Genomic DNA, 18150 nt, shown 5'->3' on the forward strand with positions numbered 1-18150 from the left:
TAATAATGCCCAAATGTGGTTAACTTCCAGAACTAACCGCCTGCTAGCCTGCTAACAACCAAATCAATATTTATCGGCAGGAGGCAGCGTGATTACATTCACATCTCTCTCAGTCTGACGTTCCAGCAACACTCAGGTAATGTTGCAACTGCCCAGTAACAGAGAACGGAAGAGGTTTGCTGAGATCAACAGAACCCAGTCAGACTGGTAAATGTGCCCTCCAATCAGAGTCAAGCCCTCTAACAGTTTCCAATACGTGGCAGCCAGATGTTGACGTGTAGTAAACGGCACTTAAGCAGACATTTTCCATCATTAACATCCCCCCTTCCATATCCACCTCCTATCAGGGAGGAAATGATTGTTTGGGGTTGAGAGAAACCCCTGAATATCTGTGAACCTCTCGTCTGTTAAAAAGAGAGGTTTGCACGATTAGACACAGTACCTTTCACTCAACTATTTACAGTGTGTGTGTGTACATGAGTGTGTTTATGCTCTGTTACAGCTTCCTCATATCTCTCTCCCTCCTTTACTCAATCACACCTACACACTCCCACTTGTATGACAGTTCCTTCCAAAAACCTTTATTAATTATCTGTCCTTTATAACACCATTTGGGCCACACAGCCCAGTGTGGTTTCACCAGGCAGGGAGAATGCGTCTCTCTCACAATAGTACAAACCATAAAGCCATAAAAGACTGCTGATACCACTGAGAGACGACTGGTCTTCCCTGTGGTTTCTGAGGAGGAGGCTGACTTCATTTTTCCCATTCGCAGTACTACCAGTAAATGTGCCATGTGTGTAACTGTGTGTGTGTGTGTGTGTGTGTGTGTGTGTGTGTGTGTGTGTGTGTGTGTGTGTGTGTGTGTGTGTGTGTGTGCCTGTGTACACCCCCTGCTGCTGAGAGGCCTCTTACTTGAGGCCCATGATCAGATTATCAGAGGTACAGGAAGTAGGGGGGAGAAGTGGGGTCTCTCTCACTCTCTCTATTTCTAGAAGACTATCTGTCTATTATCACCCATATAAATGAGTCGGTGTTTGTTGTTCTATGCTAAAGAATGTCTATAGCTGTTAATTACTTAATGACTGTACTATCAGAGTGCATGTGTGTATCCTTATATAGTGAGGGAAAAAAGTATTGGATCCCCTGCTGATTTTGTACGTTTGCCCACTGACAAAGACATGATCAGTCTATAATTTTAATGGTAGGTTTATTTGAACAGTGAGAGACAGAATAACAACAACAAAATCCAGAAAAACGCATGTCAAAAATGTTATACATTGATTTGCATTTTAATGAGGGAAATAAGTATTTCACCCCTCTGCAAAACATGACTTAGTACTTGGTGGCAAAACCCTTGTTGGCAATCACAGAGGTCAGACGTTTCTTGTAGTTGGCCACCAGGTTTGCACACATCTCAGGAGGGATTTTGCCCCACTCCTCTTTGCAGATCTTCTCCAAGTCATTAAGGTTTCGAGGCTGACGTTTGGCAACTCGAACCTTCAGCTCCCTCCACAGATTTCCTATGGGATTAAGGTCTGGAGACTGGCTAGGCCACACCAGGACCTTAATGTGCTTCTTATTGGGGCTCCTTTGTTGCTTTGGCCATGTGTTTTGGGTCATTGTAATGCTGGAATACCCATCCACAACCCATTTTCAATGCCCTGGCTGAGGGAAGGAGGTTCTCACCCAAGATTTGACGGTACATGGCCCCGTCCATCGTCCCTTTGATGCAGTGACGTTGTCCTGTCCCCTTAGCAGAAAAACACCCCCAAAGCATAATGTTTCCACCTCCATGTTTGACAGTGGGGATGGTGTTCTTGGGGTCATAGGCAGCATTCCTCCTCCTCCAAACACGGCGAGTTGAGTTGATGCCAAAGAGCTCAATTTTGGTCTCATCTGACCACAACACTTTCACCCAGTACTCCTCTGAATCATTCAGATGTTCATTGGCAAACTTCAGACGGGCATGTATATGTGCTTTCTTGAGCAGGGGGACCTTGCTGGCGCTGCAGGATTTCAGTCCTTCACGGCGTAGTGTGTTACCAATTGTTTCTTGGTGAATATGGTCCCAGCTGCCTTGAGATCATTGACAAGATCCTCCCGTGTAGTTCTGGACTGATTCCTCACCGTTCTCATGATCATTGCAACTCCACGAGGTGAGATCTTGCATGGAGCCCCAGGCCGAGGGAGATTGACAGTTCTTTTGTGTTTCTTCAATTTGCGAATAATCGCACCAACTGTTGTCACCTTCTCACCAAGCTGCTTGGCGATGGTCTTGTAGCCCATTCCAGCCTTGTGTAGGTCTACAATCTTGTCCCTGACATCCTTGGAGAGGTCTTTGGTCTTGGCCATGGTGGAGAGTTTGGAATCTGATTGATTGATTGCTTCTGTGGACAGGTGTCTTTTATACAGGTAACAAACTGAGATTAGGAGCACTCCCTTTAAGAGTGTGCTCCTAATCTCAGCTCGTTACCTGTATAAAAGACATCTGGGAGCCAGAAATCTTTCTGATTGAGAGGGGGTCAAATACTTATTTCCCTCATTAAAATGCAAATAAATTTATAACATTTTTGACAAGTGTTTTTCTAGATTTTTTTGTTGTTATTCTGTCTCTCACTGTTCAAATAAACCTACCATTAAAATTATAGACTGATCATTTCTTTGTCAGTGGGTAAACGTACAAAATAAGCAGGGGATCAAATACTTTTTTCCCTCACTGTATATCTGCACGTATGGTGTGTGTGTATAGCTGTCAGTGACCCAGTGGCAGTCCCCTGTAATGTCCAGACTCTCCAACAGATGGCTATCAACCTCATTTAGACCTCTAGCCCCCGTCGAGGCTGCCCCTCACTGCTGCCTGGCCAAAAGTCCAGACCGAACACGGTCATGGGCCCTGAACCGGAGCACCACAGGCCAACAGAATATACAGCATAAATTGGGCACAGTTCACTGTGTGTGGACAGAGCCACAATGTCATGGTCCTTCCCCCTCCTTCATGCCCCGCGTATACCGGGATGTTTGATCGAGACCTTGGGAGCCAAGCTGCTGAGGAAAACAACAATCCCACTAAGATCACACCAACAGGACGTCCGGGATACGCTCCCACAATACACACTCACAGGCAGAGGAGAGAACGAGGACACAGGACAATGGGGTTGGGAGAGGGGGAGTGAGAGCGAGGCAGAGAGAGAGAGAGAGAGAGAGAGAGAGAGAGAGAGAGAGAGAGAGAGAGAGAGAGAGAGAGAGAGAGAGAGAGAGAGAGAGAAAGAGAGCCCACAGGATAGCTCTCCTGACAACCCCCACACCCACTGAGGACACACAAAAGCCAGAGATTGTGCTCCTTATTGACTCAAATGGGAAATACATTGATGAGAGGAAACATTTTCCAAAACACCAAGTGGCTAAACTCTGGTGTCCGAACACCCGGCGTGCCCTGGAGCTGCTGTCAGAGGACCGACTAGGGTCCCCCAGCCATATCGTAATACACACAGGCACAAACGACCTGAGAGCCCAGAAGGAAAGGGTGGCCACAGCACTCAAGGGAGTGATTGAAAAAGCTCTTCCACTTTCCCCAACGCACAAGTGGTTATCTCCACCCTGCTACCACGAAAATACTTTCACTTTGCCACCATACAGCGGGTGAACGCAAGCATTTCCCAGGACTATGCCTCAAAACCAAGTGTTAACCTGGCTCACCACTCCACCTTGGACTTGAACAGCCTTTATGGCCAAAGCCGCCTCCCCACCTTTGCCAGGAACCTGAAGGACATCACCCTCAACCGCAGCCCCAGCACCTCATACAGGAGCAACAGAGAAATGGACACCCCTCCCAGACTACTGAGACACCCTCCCAGAACTGCGAGACTCCCCCCCCCCCCCCAAGAGGACCTGCACCAATAGGATCCACACCAAGAGGACCTACACCCAGACCACAGCACCACCAGCCACATCCCCACCCCATCCAGTCAACCCCTCCCGAAACAAACCCTAGCCACACCCTATATAGGCCCCCCGAGATCAGTCTTACGCCCCTTCTGCCCCCCCATGCACCCCGGCCCTGCAGCAAGGACCTCAACATCACAGCCGCACATATGCCCAGGCCGTGAGCAGAGCAACAGGCCCAACCCCCACTAATACATCCGCCCAAGCCCCATCCTGCGACCTAAGAGGTATGTATCAGATGCTCAACATGCTCTGCTCACACCTACTGTAATGGTCCGAGCCTAAACCACACAAAAACAACACTAGACACTATGGAACACAAAGCTTTTACTCTCTCATCCTGGAATATACAAGGTCTGAGGTCAGCTGCCTTTGGCCTAAAGAGCAGGAACCCAGACTTCATCAAAGAAATTGGAAATACAGACATTGTCATCCTACAAGAAACATGGTATAGAGGAGACGGACCCACTGGTTGCACTCTAGGTTACAGAGAGCTGGTAGTACCATCCACCAAACTACCAGGTGTGAAACAGGGAAGAGACTCAGGGGGTATGCTAATTTGGTATAGAGCAGACCTAACCCACTCTATTAAATTAGTCAAAACAGGAACATTTTACATCTGGCAAAAAAAGTAATAAGAACATCTCAGAGAAAAATGTCCTCCAATAGAATCCCCATACTTTAACGATGACAGCTTCTCCATCCTAGAGGGGGAGATCAACCATTTCCAGGCCCAGGGACATGTACTAGTCTGTGGCGACCTAAATGCCAGAACTGGACAAGAACCTGACACTTTTAGCACACATGGGGACAAACACCTACATGGAGGTGACAGCATTCCCTCCCAAATATGCCCCCCTAGACACAACTATGACAAAACAACCAACAAAAACGGGTCACAACTCCTGCAGCTCTGTCGCACGCTGGGTCTGTACATAGTCAATCGTAGGCTTCAAGGGGACTCTTATGGTAGGTACACACCTACAGCTCATCCCTTGGCAGTAGTACTGTAGATTACTTTACCGCTGACCTCAACCCAGAGTCTCTCAGAGCGTTCACAGTCAGCCCACTGACACCCCTATCAGATCACAGTAAAATCACAGTCTATTTGAACAGAGCAATACTCAATCATGAGGCATGAAAGCCAACGGAACTGCATAATATTAAGAAATGCTATAGATGAAAGTAAAACCTGAGCCTACACCTTCACTATGGTGAATCACTAAAACAATACAGAAATACACTATGGAAAAAGAAGGAACAGCACTTCAGAAATAAGCTCAATGTAATTGAAGAATCTAACCACTTCTGGGAAAATTGGGACACACTAAACAAACAACAGCAACACGAAGAGTTATCTATCCAAAACTGAGATGTATGGATAAACCACTTCTCCAATATTTTTGTCTCTATAACAAAGAACAAACAGCAAAAATATACTGTACATGATCAAATACAAATCTTAGAATCAGCTATTAAAGACTACCAAAACCCACTGGATTCTCCAATTAAATTGAATGAACTACAGGACAAAATACAAACCCTCCAACCCAAAAAGGCCTGTGGTGTTGATGGTATCCTAAATGAAATTATAAAATATACAGACCACAAATTCCAATTGGCTATACTTAAACTCTTTAACATCATCCTCAGCTCTGGCATCATCCCCAATATTTGGAACCCCAATCCACAAAACAATTGAGACTGTGCATGCAGAATTCTGCAAAAATATACTTTGTGTACAACGCAAAACCCCAAATAATGCATGCAGAGCAGAATTAGGACTTTACCAGCTAGTTATCAAACTCCAGAAAAGAGCTGTTAAATTCTACAACCACCTAAATGGAAGCGATGCCCACACATTCCACCTCAAAGCCTTCACCTACAGAGAGATTAACCTAGAGAAGAGTCCCCTCAACCTGCTGGTTCTGGGGCTCTGTTCACAAACACAAACTGACCCCACAGAGCCCGAGGACAGAAACACATTTAGACCTAACCAAATTACGAGAAAGCAAAAACATAACTATTTGACACACTGGAAAGAGTCAACCAAAAAACAGAGCATATTGGAATGTTATCTGGCCCTAAACAGAGAGTGCACAGTGGCAGAAATCCTTGACTATGTACAGACTCCGTGAGCATAGCCTTGCTATTGAAAGAGGCCGCCATAGGCAGAGATGGCTCTCAAGAGAAGACAGGCTATGTGCCCACTGCCCACAGAATGAGGTAGAAACCGAGCTACACTTCCTAACCTTTTGCCAAATGTATGACCACATTAGAGACACATATTTTCCACAGATTACAGACCCACAAAGAATTTGAAAACAAATCAAACATTGATAAACTCCCATATCTGTTAGGCAAAATACCACAGTGTTCAGTCACAGCGGCAAGATTTGTGGCCTGTTGCCATGAGAAAAGGGCAACCAGTGGAGCACAAACACTGTAAATACAACCTATAATTATTTATTTCCCCTTTCATACTTCAACCACTTGCACATTGTTACAACACTGTACAAAGCCAATAATATAACATTTGAAATGTCTATATTATTTTAAAACTTTTGTGAGTGTAATGTCTAGTTTCCCTTGTTTATTTCCCTTTTGTTTATTGTCTATTCCATGTAAACATATTTCCCCATGCCAATAAAGCCCTTTGAATTGAAGAGAGAGAGAGAGGGGCAGAGGCAGAGGCAGAGGCAGAGGCAGAGGCAGAGGCAGAGGCAGAGAGAGAGAGAGAGAGAGAGAGAGAGAGAGAGAGAGAGAGAGAGAGAGAGAGAGAGAGAGAGAGAGAGAGAGAGAGAGAGAGAGAGAGAGAGGCAGAGACAGAGACAGAGACAGAGAGAGAGAGAGAGAGAGAGAGAGAGAGAGAGAGAGAGAGAGAGAGAGAGAGCGGCAGAGACAGAGACAGAGACAGAGACAGAGACAGAGACAGAGACAGAGACAGAGACAGAGACAGAGACAGAGACAGAGACAGAGAATCTTGTTTTATCACTCTAGGTCATCTCTTCTCTGTACAGGATAACATCAGAGGCTTTAGTGCTGGAGAATTCCACAACACAAGAGACAGTTCTAGAACACATGCACAGAAACAGTGACAAGAACTCCAGAATTCCCACAAAAGGGATAAAAGCCGTTGAATTCCTACGCACAAAGGGAGACACTGTAGAGCTCTAGAATGGAAATCAACGACTGATTCTATCATCAAAACTCCAGTGATTATGGATGAGGTAACCACAGTCTGCGATTCAGCCGTCTTCCCCAAAGTATCAGTTCCACCCTACATTAATGTCCCGGGGTAGCAAGCAGTAAGCAGTAAGGAATTTGGAGTTTCCCAAAGAAATTCCACTGCTGGCTTTGGCCATCTCGTTCTTTCCCAAGTCTTTTCCGCAAAACTCCATCTGACTGCTTCATACCCCCTTTTTCCCCTCCCCTAGCTCTCTTTGAGGTCCGTCGCTATGGAAATATTTCCCAAAAATTCAGCTGGGTTCCAAATTAGGTCAGTGAGCCATGTCACTGTCCATGCTCGGCTGCTCTAGTCTGGACACACCGGTGCATTATGGGGCATGTGAAACGTGAGTGTGTGACTCAGGCCAGAGTGCATAACCAGGTCACCACTCACACACAGCCGAGAAAATACACTGAACAGAGCCCCAGTATAAACACGCGAACAAACACACACACACACACACACACACATCCACCCACTCACAGACAGTCATGCCCAGTCGCTCCAAAATACCCCCTGTCACCTCTCACCCAAACAATACTGACTAAACTAAACAGCCATATTAGCTGCTGCTGCTCCTTTGGTCCCAGTCCTAATGCCTTTAAAAGGCTGCCTGCAGTGGAAGGCAACCTCACACAGACACTGAATTATCTATCAGAGGCACAAAGCTTCAACTGTGCTCAACTGACAATGTCTCAAGCTGGATCTGTCTCTTTGAAGAACACTTTCACTGGAGCGTTTCCAGTGTGTGCATGTTTGCAGCGGTGTGCGCATGTGAGCAAGTGTGTGTGTGTATATGAGTGTGTTGAGCCCACAGTGAGACGCCCAGATGAGGACTCTCTGTCTCGCTCCACTGTCTGGTTTAGAGAGGTCGTGACCCCAAAGGGCCAGTAAATGAGGTGAGAGTTTGCACAGGGGGGCGAGACGGGATTCCCAGGCACTCTAACATTCCAGAACCAGAGGAATGCTCCTCGGACTTCTGTGTGCCGTGAAATGTTATGGGAAGACCAGAGGGGTTCAGTCTGTCATGTTCTTAGGCTTTATTGTGTGAGTGTGTGTGTGTGTGTGGGGGGGTAGAGAAATACACGCAATTACACACCGAAACGTCAGACATTGTCCGTTATCCACTTAAGCAATGGGCAGGAGCCAGACAGAACAGTTTTAGGCTACTGGAATACTTTGCAGTTTGGTTCACCTGCCTTTAATGGGGCAACCTCAGATCAGACTTCATTTGCCCGACCGCTCAGTTCACTTGCCTCTGGCAATAGGGCAACCCTTAATGTCAATCGCTGGTCTCACCCAAATAAACGCTTCATAATCCCAAACACTAAAATCCCACTACCATTAAACACACCACACATCCGCTCCACCACACACACACACACAGACACACAGGGCTTCTTCTCATATGTCAGACATGTATTCTTAAAAAACAACTACATGTAACACTTTCGGATGTCCCCTCTGCCTGGGAGAGGCACCCTATAGCAGCCCCTCAGCCTTTTGTCTTTGAATGTCACCGCTGGAAAGCATTTCTCCACGTGCCCCAGTATCTGTGTGTGCACTAACTCACAGATACTGGGGCAGTCTCCACGGTGTTGATTGGTTAACGGAATTCGTTAGGGAATAGGGACGCTATGCATTCCGGTGCAGTAGGCTAGTGATGAGAGCCCCGTCGCGGGTGTAACCTACATTGATGACTCACAACCGGGGCCTCAGAAATTCCACCAAATGATGTGGAGGTACGGCGTGGCAATTTGAGTTTTACGCATTAGTACTTGGTTCTTCCTTAGTACAATGCATTTTCTGATATTCCCCTTCCGTTCAATAACTTCCATTACCACCTTGTTCCCTTTTCGGACACAACTTTGAATCAAAGGAGGGGAACGAATCAATTATGACTGCAAAATCCCCTTTAGCAATAATACGGTCACTTTGGCTGGGAAAAGTCTACATGGCACAATACCCTATTATTATTATTTACATAACTATATTATCTACTACTACAAATAGAGACGTGGCCACATTGAAATAAAGCATTGCCAGTGTTTTCAACACAATTGAGGTCATTAAATCACACGTTTAAGTCTTTCATCTCCCTTTCTAAAAAGTGTATTTTTGCCAACTCTCTGATCATGGACCATGGCATGGCACAGGAGCTCAAATGAAACAGTTTCAGTCATGGGAGGAATTTAACAGCGCCACACAGTTGCTCAGAAATAATTTCGCTTTACAGTAGGTCAATATTGAGGCATTTTGCTGTTTGTACAGTGCGATCCTTGCGCGTCTGAAAGCAGGGCTCTTTGATTCACGGTACAGAGCCTCTACTGTACGGCCTTGGCCGAACGGTGCCGGTTGCTGTGGCACAGGGTCCACTTCAGCCAAACTGACTGGAGATAGACAAAAAGCATCCACACCAGCGAGAACGCCCGCGACTACAGGCGATGCATACCACAATCTCAAAACACACGTCGTGCATGTTCCCCAAGAGATTACCTCTGGCACAAATAGCCTATACAATCAATTGCATAAACGAACAATCTATGTGATAGTGTTTGACCTAAAACAGGCAACAAATTATTTCCCAACCTCCGCGACACGGGATGGAATTACGCGGCCGCCCGATAGATGTTACAACCTAGTCATTATTTATAAAATGCATGATTCAACACATAGTCAACAAATAAATCGATGTCAACATGTCACAACAGAGTGGGCACTGGGCAGCAGTGAGAGGACGTCACAGATCATTGACCGCAACACAGTACAAATTCGAGAGAGACAGAGAGATCCTACCTACCTGGTTGGAACATACTTTGGAAATAAAAGATGACCAGAATAAAAGATCCCAAACAAGTGGCGAGTACCATCCGGCATATTCTGCTCATCCTCATCAGTTCGAGCAGAGTCTGTTTCATGGCTGGCAGGGTATGACTGTTGCGGATATTTGGTGTGGAGGTCGGTTGGTATGAGCACCAGGGCTTAACGTGGGGTTGTGGTACTGATGGTGATCCTCGCTGCAATTGTCCGCTGCTCAATGAGCTCAATGCTCTTGATCTGGACTGTACTATTCGTCCCTCCCTGCTAAACTACAGGGGAAGCAAGACAACGATTCTGCCCCCTCTTGCAACAGAAAATGAGCGCGCCCAAACGCGATGAGCAAGGGAGACCAGTAAAACAAAACCGCTATCTCACGTCGCACACTGAGAAATCAATTGTAGGCAATGATTTTATACCACATTGCTATATATTTATTTTTGTATGTGTCTAAATATGTATAAGTGTTTCCCCCTTGTAATAAGATTCTTTATGGAAAGATACAATTTCACCATCTGAGTGAGTGACTGTGTAAGATTAGTTAATTCACATTCCTCTCACACCAAGAACAGGCGAACACTAACAGAGAACAAGATCGATGCTGCTGACATGACACCGACATGGGGAAACGGTTCATTATAACAGAGATGACATAACGTAGGCTACTGTTCAAACAGGCGTTCTTGTATGAGAATGGTTTACGGATCAGTTTGTGCGTGAATGTGCGTAGCTAATTTAATTGCGCGCGTCTATAGATTATGATAGATGGTTCTTGTTCAACTCCAGTGATGGGAGTTTTAGTTCAAGGCCCAGAATACCATATTTAGTTATTTTAATTGCACACAAATCAATTGAGTTAATTGAATTTCAATTTAAAAAATGTTTTCTAATCAGGCTAGTGAGTTATGAATTGAATATATTTGTATTACCTGAATATGACATGGCTAAAATTGACAAACATTTTACCCGTTGGACGTTGCCTTGCCAGTCTCGCAGTGGCCATAGGAGGATACCGTATGCCAATGTGGTAATTCCTCAATACTACGGGTATGGGTATTATAGCACCACCTAGTGTCAATGGTTGACAGATTTATTTTTAAAGGGGCCATTGAATAGAGTTTTGGTTTTTGCCCTAGCACTACACAGTTGATTGAAATAATCAACTCATCATCAAGCTTTGATTATTTGAATCAGCTGTGCATTGCTAGGGAAAAAAACAAAATGTGCACCTATTGGGGGGGCTTACTCTGGCGTGACATTTTGATAACCGTGTAAATCTCTCTAGGACAAGGTGTCTTTTATCAATATTTTCGCCTGTATTTACCCCCCCAAAAAATGTAATGCTAATTAGCCATCATAAAGAACTACAAATGCCATAACGATCTGGACGAGACTGCCGAATCGAGGCAAAGGTAAGAATCTCTGGATTAACTATTTAATGTTAGCTAAATGTAGTAATGAATAAATTGGCTACATTTCTTTAAGTGGACAATTATGTGAACTGTTAGCAAAGGTGTCAGCTAGAGATGATGTGCAGGAGCTTGCAGGGATTTGTAGTTTGATGTCTACTTTGATGCTAATTAGCATTTTCTAATCTGAGAGCTAATAGAACCGAACATATTGATGAAAGTCACCTTGTCCGAGAGAGATTTACACGGTTATCAAAACATCACGCCAGGGTAAGCCTACACTTATTTTAAGTGTTTCTAAAATCCCCAATGGGAAAAATGAATGGTGGAAAAATGATTGGAACCATTTCCCTGTTTGACCGCTAGGTTTTATGGGTATTAGGACACCTCCACTGTGGGGCTCTATTGAGCAAGTCCACAGTCCACAGTGATCTATTCTAAAAACCATTGGAAATACCTTCTGAAAAGATCCCAAAGCAAAGTGACAATAGTTTGAATCAATGTATCGTTGTATGATTATGACTGGGACAATTGGAGACATAGCTGAATGGTATTCCTAATAACTTGTTCTGGGTGATATCAAATACATCTCCAGACACACTGTTCCGCTTTCCTTCTATTGATCTAATTATATTCTAATAGCGTTTGTAGACTGGTGTACTTTCCCTTATTGGTAATCAGTCTCAGTCTCCGAATGCTCAACGTGTCTGCATAAGGAATAAATAGCAAGGTTGTCTAGAGGACAAGCTGAACTGTAAGCAGTAATAAAAATGTCTTCCTCAAGTAGAACTAAATCGTTAGTGAAGCATGCCTCTACAGTGTTCGATGGGGACATACCAGTGATTATGTGCTGACAGGTGAAAAAGTGTCTGCATAAAAGAGAGGTCTGTATAAAAGAGAGGTCTGTATAAAAGAGAGAGAGAGAGAGAGAGATGCAGCACAAACACAGACATGCACGCAAGTGCACACACATGTGCTTACTCTGAACTATAGGTAAAGTTTGTGTCTGAAGTGAGTGACGTTAATAGCCTTATTAAGGGGGTTCTCTATCATTCTAGGTGTTGTAGCCTTTTGCCCCTGTCTCTCCCTGCATTAGTATGAGAGACTTTACTAATGATCCCTGTGAATATTAATCAGTGTTTAAGTCAGTCACTATGTCCTGCAGCACTGAGACAGAGAGAATGAGAGAGAGAGAGAGAGAGAGAAAAAAAGACAGTCAGATAGGGATACATTAACCTAAGACTACAATCTATGTGAACAACTTACTCATTAAAAGAGCATTTTATCAATGAATATTTCTTAACTCTGATAATACTTTAATCTCACCCTGTTCATTAAATTACATTATGGCACTTAAATCCCTTCAGCCCATAGCTACAGAACCCTGCATAAAATCAGTAACTGTGTTTTTATGGAAATGCTCAAACCGGGCTTTATCGCTACTCAGCAGCAATTAAACTGAGTCAGTACAGTCACAAACCGAGTATTCATATGGACTGCAGAGTCCACAGCTGAAAAGTGTCAGAGGTGCCTCTGCAGGTTAATATCAAAGTTTGGTTAATTAATATGGCAAAAGAAAGAGTTTAAAAGAGAAAAAAACAACAACATGTAAACAGGAAGTGACCCCAGTGTCTAGGGCCAGCAGCAGCAGTGTCAGTCCCCGCCCACCTGTCAATCAGGCTCCGGACTCAGACGTCATTGGACAGTTGATAGCCGCCCTGCCGCCCGTCACTCAACACTGAGGATGTTCTGACAGGCTTCTCCCTGCTATCTGTACCATTGTCATGGGCAACAGTGATTGACAGCAGGGGGCTAACCTCAGCAGTTCCCTCTCACCATCATGGCGTCAGTGGCACGCTGGATTACTGTCAGGTTCGTTAACACCTGAGGGAGAGATACACAATTTATAACCATTTAACAACAGATTCAAAACCCTTTCAAGAGAGATAACGTGCGTGTGTGAAGTTCAAACTCTCCAAACAAAAACCCACCCCACCCAGCACTATTGTTATAAAACCTCTGTGTGCCATATCACACTTCTCAAATCCCATCTTCCCTGCTCAGTTGGAAACTAGAGTCGTTCTACAAACTCCATTAAACCGTCTATTGAAGTCTCTAAAAAGTTTTTAAAGTGTCAGGAGTGTGAAAAGCAGCCCAGCAGGACATTTGGCTGAGGGCGCCATCCTGTATTAGCTTATAGGAAATTGACTGTGTGATGTGGTTTGTAATGTAAGTCTATGAATAATTCACACAGGGAGCATTATCAGCAAGAAAAACCATCAGAGACAGTTGATCTGGGACTGCTGGACTTTTGATAATGTACGACGGCCATTTTGTGCCAGATTGTTCACCATACATTAGCTATTGGAATGGTGAGGTAAGCAAACTGGCGTACTGACCTGGGCACAAACAGGGTTGAGTCCCACGGTGGTGTCCAGCTGCTGTTTGATCAGACCACACCTCAGAGCCACAGCAAAGCCATGGATCACCTCCCCTGCACTGGACCCCATCACATGGAGACCTACCACACGCTCCTGTGGAGGAGACAGAACACACACACACACACACTATAATATACAGAAAACACACACATAAATACACCTATACACAGTGGCAAAAGCTGAATGAACATGGAGAAGTGTTTCTCTAGAGCAGGGATGGGCAACTCCAGTCCTCGGGGGCCTGACTGGTGTCACACTTTCACCCCAGCTAACACACCTGACTCCAATAATTGGTTTAATCAGCTGTGTTTTCTAGGGATGGGGGAAAAGTTTGACACCACTCTGGCCCCAGAGGTCTGGAGTTGCCCATCCTTGCTCTAGACTCTAGAGGAAAGAGAATACCCTCCAAGAGTAAAGATATTTAAAGTAAAGCACTAAAATCCCAAACACATACACTACATGACCAAAGGTGTGTGGACACCTGCTCGTCGAACATCTCATTCCAAAATCATGGGCATTAATATGGAGTTGGTCCCCCCTTTGCTGCTATAACAGCCTCCACTCTTCTGGGAAGGCTTTCCACTAGATATTGGAACATTGCTGCGGGGACTTGCTTCCATTCAGCCACAAGAGCATTAGTGAGGTTGGGCACTGATGTTGAGTGATTAGGCCTGGATCGCAGTCAGCGTTACAATTCATCCCAAAGGTGTATGATGGGGTTGAGGTCAGGGCTCTGTGCAGGCCAGTCAAGTTCTTCCACACCGATCTCGACAAACCATTTCTGTATGGACCTCGCTTTGTGCACCGGGGCATAGTCATGCTGAAACAGGAAATGATGTTCCCCAAACTGTTGCCATAAAGTTGGAAGCACAGAATCGTCTAGAATGTCATTGTACGCTGTAGCGTTAAGATTTCCCTTCACTGGAACTAAGGGCCCTAGCCCGAACCATGAAAAACAGCCCCAGACCATTATTCCACCTCCACCAAACTTTACAGTTGGCACTATGCATTGGGGTAGGTAGCGTTCTCCTGGTATCCGCCAAACCCAAATTTGTCCGTCGGAGTGCCAGATGGTGAAGCGTGATTCATCACTCCAGAGAACACGTTTCCACTGCTCCAGAGTCCAGTGGCAGCGAGCGTTATACTCCTCCAGCCGACACTTTGCATTGCGCATGGTGATCTTAGGCTTGTGAGTTGCTGCTCGGCCATGGAAACCCATTTCATGAAGCTCCCGATGAACAGTTCTGGTGCTGACGTTACTTCCAGAGGCAGTTTGGAACTCGGTAGTGAGTGTTGCAACCAAGGATTTTTACGCGCTTCAGCACTCAGCGGTCCTGTTCTGTGAGCTTGTGTGGCCTACCACTTCGTGGCTGAGCTGTTGTTGCTCCTAGACATTTCCACTTCACAATAACAGCACTTACAGTTGACTGGGGCAGCTCTAGCAGGGCAGAAATTTGACGAACTGACTTGTTGGAAAGGTGGCATCCTATGACGGTGCCACGTTGAAAGTCACTGAGCTCTTCAGTAAGGCCATTCTACTGCCAATGTTTGTCTATGGAAATTGCATAGCTGTGTGCTTGATTTTATACACCTGTCAGCAATGGGTGTGGCTGAAATAGCCGAATCCACTAATTTGAAGGGGTGTCCACATACTTTGGTATATATAGTGTATCATGAGGTGAGTACTGACCTGGTCAGGTATGTGGCAGATGACTTTAGCATAGCAGGAGTTTTTGTCCCTTCTAGGTACCGTCCACTCCAATGGCCAGTAGTAGCGATGGTACACCTACAGAGATGAGATCAAGTTTTATTAGTCGTATGTACGGGTTGGTTACGCATGCTATACATCGTCCAATTAAATGCTTTCTTGCAGGTTCTTTCTCGACAATGCAAACAACAGTAAGAAATAATAAAGGACGGATATAAAATACATAACTACTGTGTGTGTGTGTGTGTGTGTGTGTGTGTGTGTGTGTGTGTGTGTGTGTGTGTGTGTGTGTGTGTGTGTGTGTGTGTGTGTGTGTGTGTGCATGCATGTGTACCTCCACATTGTCCTCTCCAAACTTGAGAATAGCATTCTCCTCAGACAGCCCACAGGTAGCGTACTCCATGGGAGTGACCATGGGGACGTTACTGTAGTCACACTGGGAATGAGAGCACACAGACACACACACACACACTAACCGTCACACTAGTCCCTTAACCTATACATAAGCAAAACCTTAATCTAAATGTAATCCTAGTCCCAGTCCCTGTCTCAGTACCGTTGTCCTGTGTCCTCCATAGAGCCTGCATGGAGAGGGCTGTGGTCAATGGACAACCCTCCTGTACCGCCCCCACAGTATACACATATCCCACACTGCTCTGCTCCTTCTCATTCACAGAGATCCTCCTAGTCCTGTTGGATGAAGCCATAAATGCACACGCACATATTAATTTGTCATCCAAACCAACAGAAAGAAGTGTAGAAAGCAGGATGGTCACGTTGTAGTCACTCCTGATTGTATTTCTCCCCAACGTGGTCAAGACCAATGTTACCGGTACAGGCATCTCTTCCTACAGCCAGCAGTACCTGCAAACACACATATAAAGTTATTACAACTGGCTTGTTATACTGCAAAACTAATAGTGTGTTAAGTTAGTAACGGTGTAAAAGTCTGCCTCCGTAGCCCGTGTGGCTCAGCTGGTAGAGCATGGCGCTTGCAACGCCAGGGTTGTGGGTTCGATTCCCACTAGGGACCAGAACGAAAAATGTATGCACTCACTACCGTAAGTCGCTCTGGATGAGAGCGTCTGCTAAATTACTCAAATGTTTCAAATGTAAATGTAATGTCACCATGTAAAACCCCAGCGTATGAAACTCACTGACCATATTAAACTCTTCCTGTAAAGTCTCCCTCCCACCAGTGGAGACAGCAGTCACTTTGAGACTGCCTGCTTCAATCTGCTCAGATATATATACACAGACACTACATTTATTTGCAATTAATCAATATTTGACAACATAACCCTTCAACGCCAGCCACTGTACCTTTAGTAAGTGTGTAGTGATGGAGGAACTTGACCCCATGAACCAGCATGTGGTTCTCGATCTTCTGCGCCATTTTGTGGTTGAACCCAGGTAGCAGGTGTGACCGCACCAGGACAGTGACCTCTGTAGCTCAGCTGGTAGAGCACGGCGCTTGTAACGCCAGGGTAGTGGGTTCGATCCCTGGGACCACCCATACACAAAAATGGATGCACGCATGACTGTAAGTCGCTTTGGATAAAAGCGTCTGCTAAGTGGCATATTATATTATATTATAAACCCAGACCAGACAGGAAGCCAGCACACTCCAGCCCCTCACTGGATCCCCCCCCACAACCAGGGTCCGCCCAGGGGAATTGGCCAGAGAGAACGAGTCATCACTGAGAAAGAGAGAGAAAGAGAGTGGGAGGGAAATGAGAGTGAGAGGACCATTGGTAGAGATGTTCATTCTATGTTTGTTGTGTGCGTGTATTTGTGTGCATGCTAACCTGGTGATGCAGTGCTCTCTGTCTCCAGGTATGTTCAGGTATTGTGCCCTGTCCCCTGTTGCAATGACGAGTGTCTCTGCTGTGTGATATGGATAGCTTTTCCCAGCAGGGAGGCTTGGTGCAGGAGCTTCCTGAGAATACTGGAACCACCTAGACCTGAAGGACAGGGAAAGTCAATAACCACTCAGAAAATTATTGAGCACAAAATGATATTATGTAATGAAGTAATAGACAATATGATGAAAACACTGTCTGCATCACACACCCCATGTAGTGCCTTTAGGAGTGGGAGCCACCTAGTCAAGGACCAGCACCCTCCTCCCAAAGCCAGCAGCTTCCTGAGAGAGAAGGGGGGAAAGAAAGGGGGAATACGGACAGAGAAGTGAGTGAGGGGAAAGAGAGGTATCAGTCGGATAAAGTAAAATCCCACATCCTCCCACTGTCAAGTTCCTTCCTCTCATTTTCACTGATCTCTGGATTTCAGAATATAACAGCTCATCTCATTAGCATAAAATCAATGTATATGATAATTATCACAGTATGCTTGGACACACTGTGAGCATTGGCCAGATCAGATGACTGCTGATTAAACGGGTTAGTATATGTAGGATGGCTCACAGCCAATTGGGGTTAACACAGGTTTATGCAGGTTGACTACAGGTAGAGAGAGGGAATATCTGACCTCTGAAGAGGGTGCAAATCCCACAAAGGAGGAAAAAAAGAGATTCAAACGGACATATAGGGATAGAGATAGAAAGATAATTAAGAAAGACTGCAGGGGAGAATGGATTAA

At 45.3% G+C, this 18150-nt stretch overlaps 2 protein-coding genes and 1 long non-coding RNA gene across 7 annotated transcripts in view; all 3 read right to left on the reverse strand.

The window, feature by feature from the left end:
* The window catches only part of LOC121543562 (carbohydrate sulfotransferase 11), a 93266-nt gene extending 80115 nt beyond the window's left edge, over positions 1 to 13151 (reverse strand). The window contains exon 1 of one of the 3 annotated variants that reach the window (XM_045208876.1): positions 13069 to 13151. Coding sequence is in view for 2 of the 3 variants with exons in the window: in XM_041853518.2 (XP_041709452.2) it covers positions 9975 to 10092 (118 nt within the window). In the remaining variant the exon portion in view is untranslated. Of the gene's footprint in view, positions 1 to 9974; positions 11140 to 13068 lie in introns of those variants that run through there. The other 2 variants (XM_045208875.1, XM_041853518.2) reach the window with 2 other exon arrangements.
* Positions 13152 to 13199: 48 nt separating this feature from the next.
* LOC123482157 (thioredoxin reductase 1, cytoplasmic-like) lies at positions 13200 to 17049 on the reverse strand. Of its 2 annotated transcripts, XM_045208878.1 has the most exons (7): positions 16873 to 17049; positions 16711 to 16785; positions 16106 to 16413; positions 15884 to 15985; positions 15532 to 15627; positions 13800 to 13934; positions 13200 to 13284 (listed from the first exon to the last, which is right to left on the reverse strand). In XM_045208878.1, exons 4-7 carry the CDS (start codon positions 15962 to 15964, stop codon positions 13219 to 13221), a joined length of 378 nt encoding a protein of 125 aa, XP_045064813.1. In that variant the 5' UTR covers positions 15965 to 15985; positions 16106 to 16413; positions 16711 to 16785; positions 16873 to 17049; the 3' UTR covers positions 13200 to 13218. The 2 variants fall into 2 exon arrangements, with proteins under 2 accessions (XP_045064813.1, XP_045064812.1); XM_045208877.1 differs by having other exon boundaries at positions 16711 to 17049.
* Positions 17050 to 17076: 27 nt separating this feature from the next.
* Positions 17077 to 18150, reverse strand: part of LOC123482158 — an 8040-nt gene continuing 6966 nt past the window's right edge. For both annotated transcript variants that reach the window (XR_006657580.1, XR_006657579.1), the window contains exons 3-5: positions 17623 to 17695; positions 17358 to 17513; positions 17077 to 17249 (exon numbers count right to left, since the gene is read on the reverse strand). This is a non-coding gene — a long non-coding RNA (uncharacterized LOC123482158). The remainder of the gene's footprint in view (positions 17250 to 17357; positions 17514 to 17622; positions 17696 to 18150) is intronic.

Source organism: Coregonus clupeaformis, chromosome 28, assembly GCF_020615455.1.
Source record: "Coregonus clupeaformis isolate EN_2021a chromosome 28, ASM2061545v1, whole genome shotgun sequence".
Classification (NCBI taxonomy): domain Eukaryota; kingdom Metazoa; phylum Chordata; class Actinopteri; order Salmoniformes; family Salmonidae; genus Coregonus; species Coregonus clupeaformis.